The 8,641-nt window shown below is 40.8% G+C and overlaps 1 protein-coding gene across 1 annotated transcript in view; it reads left to right on the forward strand.

Annotated features, from left to right (window-relative positions):
* LOC101309879 (TMV resistance protein N-like) overlaps positions 1–1,072 on the forward strand; it is a 5,016-nt gene extending 3,944 nt beyond the window's left edge. Inside the window, exons 6-7 of the mRNA XM_004289149.1 lie at positions 8–515; positions 599–1,072. Of these exons, the coding sequence (XP_004289197.1) occupies positions 8–515; positions 599–724 (634 nt within the window). The 3' untranslated portion in view covers positions 725–1,072. The remainder of the gene's footprint in view (positions 1–7; positions 516–598) is intronic.
* Positions 1,073–8,641: the final 7,569 nt, after the last annotated feature.

Below are 8,641 nucleotides of genomic sequence, written 5' to 3' on the forward strand. Positions count from 1 at the left end.
CTTCTAGGTCCAGGGTGGGAATCAAACTACCTCCAAGATTGCTTGAGGATAGGAATTGGAGAGGACTTGGTGTATGTGTTGCCTTTGAAGTTCATGACCAGATTGCAACTACCTCCCCAGGGCCGGTCAAACTTCTCTGTCACTTGAGAGCCAAGGACAACTATTGCTTGAATCCTATCCCCATGTGTTCCATAACAGAAGAGAGATACAAGTCATTGCATCTTGGTAGATTCATTTGGCTAACCTACATACCCCGTATTTTGCTAACAGAGCTCAATGTGGTCAGTGATGTAGAGGCCAGAATCTATGTTAGTTGCAGAGGCTTGAGAGTGGAGAAGTGTGGTATACGTCTCTTGTATCGGAAAGAAGAGGGGGAGTTCAAGAACACAATAACTGAGTGCTGGACCTCTTTCTTCGATAATCTGTCTTTCATCCGTCAACTTGTAGAAGCAGATGATCAAAATGATCAACTATGGATAAGGCATGAACCTCCAATGCTTGAAGGCCATATCAAGGTCTGTTTACCCCCCTCTGCCTTTCATCCATTTAACACCGTCAGTTACACTTACACAAATGTGCATTTTATTTTATTTTGTAGGTCTTTGATCCAGATTTAATATATAATGCAATTCTCATTCTAATGAAATTCCGGAGTGGTTCGGGCGTGGCATTGACCCCTGGCCTGACTGCTGGAGCTGGAGATTCCAGTTACCACCATCTTTGAATGCAACAAATTGGATAGGATTGGCTATCTGTGCATCATATCTTATTAGCAGAGACTATCTGCTGGAAAGTATTTCCGACCCCTTAATTTTAAAATTGGAAACTATAAACAATGGTTTGTCATCTTCCCATCGGTATCAAATGAGCAATGAAGAATCCGAGTTCTTAAAGTATTGTGACCACATTGGGAGGAATGTCGCTGGTGAATTCATTTGGCTCTCCTACATTCCGCGACGCTGGTTTCTACATCAGCTAAATGATGAGTCTGCCCTCAATGTTTCAGTTACTCCAATATGGTGGAAGCCGGAGAAGATCAGCCTCCGTTTTTTGTACGCGCATGAGGGGGAAGAGTTTAAGCAGCTCTGTTGCAGTCTTCATGGATCCCCTCCCCAACAGTAAAAAGATCATGGTGACGGAATATGGGATTTTATTTCTTGAATTGTAACTTCAATTAACTTATCAAGACATGGATGGAACTTGCGATCAATTTGCAAGCACCTATACAATATTTAAAGTGCAATTGCTGAGACTGGAATAGCTCTAGTTCACAATAGTAGAAAATTCACCCACCTTTCGCTTGCCCACCCTAACGCCCCTCTTTTAAATCAATGTCATATCTCTTTGCTAAACAATGATAACCTCAAAGATCCGAAGAAAGATATATGTGCCATTAATTTAGAAGATGACACATCTAGCTAGTTTTAGTTTTGTTTGGTCAAATAAGCAAGGTGACACAGGGTTTAGGGTTTATGTATGTGCAAATTATATGATTAATAATTTGATATAATCTATATTATGTGACTTCACTATGTGCAGATCATATGATCGAAGGATTGATATTATCTATATGAATGCAAAGAAAGATGGGCTTATTGTGACTTCAGATTCTGCACATAGTGAATGTAAATAAAGACAGAGTTACTGTGTTAGTCCTCACTCTTCAGGATCCGAGAATATTTGCTCTACATTCGAATTATCTAGTGGTGTGGTGTGCTGCCGACCATTCAAACATGTTACAAAAATCAAAGTCAACATACTAGCTATAGGAAAGTTGGTATTATTACCAAAAACTGATAAAATTTTACCATGTCCTATAAAGGCTAAATAAAATGTATTCAACGTAATCTCTTGACTACCATGAGTGCATAACCATCATCAGCCGCCTTGTGAGAAGCATCCATCTGCGTCCGGGGAGTAGCATCCTCCGATGGGGGCAGTTGTAAAGGCTCAACTAAATATAATCAAAGAAGATTGCTAGACAGATAAACAAATATGAATAGTTTCACAACCATAAAACATCTAAATATAATCAAATAGAATATCAAGAAAAGTACAAGTAACAATATCAAGATGAGTAAAAGATCTCACCTTCAGGCTCATCATCTTCAAAATGAGTGTTTAAGTGCTCATTCAACATCTTACGCATGCTTTGCTCATCTTGCATAAAATCTAAATATAATCAAATAGATTAATAGACCATCAAGTATTCTTCTACGTAGTTTATTAAAAAAAAAAGCAAAGAAAAGAAAAAAGAAATCTAGACAAAATCAAGATGAGTCAAAAAAAAATATTGTAGTGATGAAGTATAAAGTGTAGAGAAATAGAGATAGCAAGAGAATCATCATTTTATTCATTGATAGAAGCCCTTTATATAGGGAATTACACAATACCAATATGGTAAGGATATGAATACATAGATCTAGTCTAACTACATATTCTATTGGCATAAGGCCAAGGCACACATAGAGAATATCCTTGAACACTCCCCTTTGTGCCGCGCGCTGGTATGCTGATGGTGCTGATTTGTTGCCTCGTCAAAAACCTCGTCAAGTCACAAAAACCTTGTGGGAGAAAAATTGAACCTTGATCGTAGGAGAAAAAGAGTACAGCGCACCCTTCACATTTGATAGTGACATGTATGTATGTGCTAGACTCCCCCTGAAGTTCGCACCTCCCCCTGATCTTTACATCAATCATAGGGCTCTTCCTGATTCTTACTAATCACGGAAGTTTCAACAACTTTGCATGTCAATGCTTTTTAACATGTCTTCAAATGTGACATTAGGCAATGATTAACTAAATCATGCCGTATTGTCCTCAAATGATCTTTTACACTTAGATCTTGAGGAGAAGGCTGCTTGTGAACTCAAAACATAAGTTCGTGCAGGAAATCAGATTTCCGCGCAGCATGACCTTCAGTTACTAGAACAGTCGTAACTTCCTCTAGGAAATACATATGAACGAACCGTAAACGGTTTTGGAAACTAGACTCATAGAGCTTTCCAACCGTATATTACACACGTTCTGGTTCCACAGGAGCTATTCACAACATCCCGTCGAAGTTGACTGTTTTGCCAAAATCAGATTCTCGGACAGATTCGTCCTACTTTACGAAAACGGCCATAACTCACTCAATATGATAGGTATGATCAAATGGTTTATGTCCCTGGAAATTAGACACATAGACCTTTCCAATGGTACCAATTTCACCATTTTCCAGTAAGTGAGATTTCCTATAGGTCCCGTGGAAGTTGACCTACAAAACTTGGCAGATTCTGATTTCGCTTTTGATGTGTCTTTCTTATGTAGGGATAGAATAAGCCTCAACTTTTCATACCATTAAGTATTGAAAAAGGAGTTACTGCCATTACATTGGCGTTGCGTGGGTGTATAGCGACACTTAGCTTTACAATTTTTCATAGCAAATGAGATGTCAAGTCTTTCGTATTGTGTTGAGTACATTGATGCGTCTTATTGTACTTAGATGGGAACTCCATCTCTTAACACATATTTGTCATCTTGCTTTAGACAAAACAATGGATCTCTCTTTAGAGCAAAGGCCTTGACTAATCATGGGAGTATATGTAGGCCTCACTAGTTATAGAGCGCCTAAGCCGATTGATCATCAATACATTCATCGAGTGCCTTATTGAGACTGTGTCTTCCCAAGATCTTTTTCTTCGGATGTTGATACATATTGGCATCTCTTGATCCATCAAGAGTCCATGTAAATCCGGAATGAACACGCAAAGGCATAATTCACCATATCTCTTCCAAATCAAGTAGAATCCATGTGCGTTTCAATAGCTTTAGCAAACGCGTGCTACTGTGGTCTGGAGCCACTTGATTCGGATGAATGAAGTCTGTTTAAGACCTTCATGTATATCTCTGATCCCGTAGAGATGTTATTATGACCACATTCATAGGCTGCATGTTCAGTTATTCGGAAACTACCAAACTAACAAAGTAGTGGAATGCAATGACATTCATTACGAGAGCATATCTCATCGTAGTCGATCCTAGTGCGTGTTAGTGAGAGACATTGCGCCATAAGGTGAGTCTAAGCTCTTGTTCTCACTACGCTATCTAACAAATGTATAGTTGATAGGGTTTAGCTTGCGGTGTCGGCATCACCTGCCGAAGGACCTATCTCTTTGTTAATGTTGAATCGCATCTTTCCATTAGGCCAATCAACTAAGTTGATATCCATCAACGAAGGGTGGTTCGATAGTAGACTCATTATCTCACGTCCTCATGTACACTAGTGTAATATTTGTAGAGATCTCTATATGGATTGGATTTTACATTGAGGCGTCCCCCAACGATAATCACAATTCAGACTTCATGAGATGGATTTGAGTATCATTGATCAATGGATCAGGTTGTGCCAATCTCGCTTTCTTCCTAGTGCGAGAATATATCGAACCTAAGGGCCTCCTTCTTTTTAGGGAGCCACACGGCCTTGTGATACCAATTTTGCCACTATATGGCGTCACATATCACCATCTATGGTGATGGCGTCAAGACCAACACCGTTTGGTCGCGCCATGTCCTTTTGTAGGATATCAATCCTTGCAGACATATTTGCAGCATGTGATCTCGTCACTTTAACACTTTAAGCATTTGGGATCAAGATGAGACTTAGTGGGGACAAACCACGACAATTCACGTCGTTCCACTTGAACACTTGTGTTTTTATCTCCCCCTAACAGCGGGAACATTGTCTCATCAAAGTGACAATCCGCAATTTAGCGGTGAATGAGATCGCCTGACAAAGTTTCTACATATGCGGATTATAGGTGGAGGTTCATATCCAACCTAAATTTATTCATCTCAAATGACCCATCATTGTACGCAGTGGCAATGCGATTTGGCACCTAAAAATAACATCTAGCCGAGCTCAAGGATTGTAGATCCGTTTCAATCCTGTCGAGCTCAAGGATTGCAATTTCGTGTCAATCCTGGTACACAGTCACGAGCTGTAGTACAACAAAATTCAATGATGGTGGGTCGTAGATGAATAGTAAAGCTGCATGCAAATATTGCATAGCCCCAAGACGCAATAGAAAGAGTGGTGCGCATCAATAATGTTCGAGCGACAAGCTAAAGTTGCTTGGTCGTAGCCTCGGTGAAACCGTATTGTGTGTGAACATGGGGTACAGGACACTTCAACTTACATCCCGATGAACTTCTTTAAAGAATGGGTAGTGAGCCCGTAGAAGTATAAGCAGCATAAGTAGTAGATAATAGTGTAACACGTGACTGGTGTGTTAACACTTCAACCAACACCATAAAGCATAAAAAGGTGTCCGCAAGTTGGTTGTATCTATCTACATAGTTTGATGTAAGAATAGAATGTTCACTTTTGGTTTATTTAGCGTAGGAGGGTCTCACTCCTTATTTAGCTAAAGAATAGGCTTTCAAAACGAGCAATGAGCATTGCAGGGGGCCAATGCGACATCGAGGAAAGGCTGGTGCACCTCAATTGCTTGAGGAATTGACCGGATGACCTCCAAGAAGTTGGAGTCGTGTTCGGGTGACGTCAATGTCCCCCGGGTCACCACCATGCTTCATGGTGATGCTAGATCTCGAATGTCTTCGTTTTGAGCGGAAAAATGGATGTCCATGAGAATTTCTCAAAATTTGGACCATTATATCTTTTCCAGGTTGACCAATTTGGTCAAACCAAAGCCTATATGAGTCGGTGTCCCAAATATCATGTTTGGCGACAACATGGGATTCGATATTCGAATCCTAGTGACATACAATTCACTAGATTGACTCATGAATTTCTCCAAGATGCTCTTCAGTCTGCATTCATGAGAAAGTATACACAAAAGAATTTTTGTTCATTCTCACAATGTGTTTTCAAATGAAAACCATTAGCAGGAATGTCTTTAAAACTTAACATGATTCCTTAGAATGTTGTGGATAGTTCCACTATCTGCGAAGCACTCAATGTCTCTATGAGACATAACTACAAGGAGTAGATAGGCGAGTAAATAATTCTACTTGAACCATTTAGAAGGATTGAAAGAAGCTACAAAAAGCTGCAATCCCGAGAGTGCATAAAAATTTCCGCGCAGAATGACCTTGGCGCACTAAAACAGTCATAACTTCTTCATTAAAATAGATATGGATGAACCGCAAAAAGTTCTGAAAACTAGACTCGTAGAGCTTTCAAATGATATAAAGCTCACTGTCTGGTTTGTCCGGAGCTATTCACAAAGCTCAAACGAAGTTGACTGTCCAGAAGGGACAGATTGCTGTTTTTCGCAGAATTGGCATGTGCGAAGCTGTGAAGCTTGCAGGTGGCGTGTAGGCTTTTGCCTTAGCCAAAAGTGACGTGTGTATGATCAAAACCAAGTCCTTTCGGTCGTTCTAAGGTCGTAAACTCCATGACTAGTTAGCAAAAGCTCCCTGACATGAACATAAACTAACTCAGAGGACCTAGAGGATCCGATCATGATGATAATTTTCCAGCTTTGATAAGTCTTCAACGTCTTTTGCAAGATGGCAATTGGTTTAATAGCGTAGGGGGATCCAAAATCAAAAGCTTTCGGTAACTCCAAGTCAGTATGACCAGGCATGTCCGTGGAGGGTCGGTAGTGCGAGGCACACTTAAAACCACTATCTCTTTAATTTCGGATAATTCTAAGACATCACACTGAGCTTGGATGAGCCTAGTTGAACAATTGATGATGAAAAATCCACTATAGGGTAGAAGACTTGACCAGAAACACATGGGCGATCCTCCTTGAGGATGCAGTGCCATGAGTCACCTTCAAAGGAAATGACCAAAATCGGCACAATATGTCATGTTTCTAAGGACGATGTAAGTGTACATCTTGATTGTAAATCAATATGAACCATAAGAGGAGAATAGTTTCACTTCGAAAAAATTCTCAAGGCATTCATTATTGCTAATGTGAGTATATCGAGGTCTCAAATAGACGAAGGACGTCGATACAACGCCTTAGTACATAAAGCTTGGAACGAAAATCAATGTCTAGCCGATGACGTCAAAGTCATGGGTAGCTAGAGCAGGATCTGAATCTTTGATATTCGCGATCATGAGGATGACGTTTTTGTCCTCATATTGATTTTCCGTACCTTTTTGTATGCATTCACAATTTGAAGGAGTTTGACAATCTTGAACTAGTGATCCGAAGATCCACAACGGTTGCATTGTCATGAGCTGACATTAGTAGTTTTGACAAAATGGTGTCTAGACCGGGAGTGTCGCTATTAGAGCTAGCGACACCTCCCCTCTTTTCTAGACATCGGTACGACGTTTTCTGCCGTTGCCATGACCCATATTGTTGTCCCCACATTAGGGGATAATCTCAAATAAGTTTATCACATTAGCGTATATACAATTCTCGTTTGTATGATCAAAATCAAGTCTCGTCGTTGGTAATTCCACACCAACTTGGAGGACCTAGAGAACTTGATGATGATCGAATCCGCTAAAGATTATGGATCATGATGCCACAAAAGATCATCGACAATATGTAGTCAATTAAGGTGGTAAGCAATCCACTTGACTAATAACTCAACAAGTAGAGTTATATGAACGTTTCGAGAAACGCTCCATGAGTGCATTCCACAGTACTTTGTGGTCATTACTGTTTGCATAGATTGTCATTGAAGGCTTTTGTCGATGTGGCGCTTCAAAGACTTTGAGCGCATGAGATGTGAAATCTCGGCATCTAGGCTTGTTAGCCTGGGGGTCAAAACATGTGGTTTAATCTTTTCTAATGAAAGATTCCACAGATACCAAGCAAAGATCCGCCTTAGGCATCTAGTACGTCAAAACTCAAAGGAGCAGAATGTTACATTGCTCTTGCATACAAAACCAAGCTGTTATGAGACTCGATAGAGGTCACAAATAATGCTTTTAATGGTTTGTCCTTCGGATTGATCATACACAATCCGGAAAAGCCGCGAATTGATCAAACACAATTCGAAAAAGGTCTCGGATTGATCAAACACAATCCGGAGAAAGGTCGGGGTTGATCAAACACAACCCGGACAAAAAACAAGAGTGATCAAACACAACCCGGACAAAGAAACAAGAGTGATCAAACACACTTTTGACCCGCGAATAAAATTCCGGGATTTGAGTACCTGCACGCACAAAATCCCAAGCATAGAATGGAGATGGAGAAGGGAAGAAAACACTTTATCTCCCCCGAGGTTATTGAACTTGAAAGAGTTTTAGGGTTGTAAAATAAACATACCGTAAACACTTGGATGCTTGATCGGATGAAAAGAAAGCAGCGGAGCGGACGGCGGCGGCGGCGGCCGAGAGAAGAAACAACGTTTTGCCCACTTCTACTTCGAATTTCGGGCTGAAATTTTGACAGGAGGAGCAGCTATGGATGAGGAAGCTTCTATCAAAAATTCAGGTTGATCAGAGCAAGGAAAGGTGGTGAACCGGTGGTCGGTAACGGCGGCGGTCTGGAATCTTCCGGCGGCCGGTTTGGAGACTTTTCGGCCGGTTCTCAGGGTGAGGCCGGCGGCGTTGGATCCGAGACGGAGAGAGCTTTCTGGGGATATAAAATTCCGATGGAGGATAGTCCGAATTTTGGTCGGAAATCGGGAAAAACAAGGCTGCCCGATTTTAGGGTTTTGG

This window comes from Fragaria vesca, linkage group LG1, assembly GCF_000184155.1.
Source record: "Fragaria vesca subsp. vesca linkage group LG1, FraVesHawaii_1.0, whole genome shotgun sequence".
In the NCBI taxonomy this organism is placed as follows: domain Eukaryota; kingdom Viridiplantae; phylum Streptophyta; class Magnoliopsida; order Rosales; family Rosaceae; genus Fragaria; species Fragaria vesca.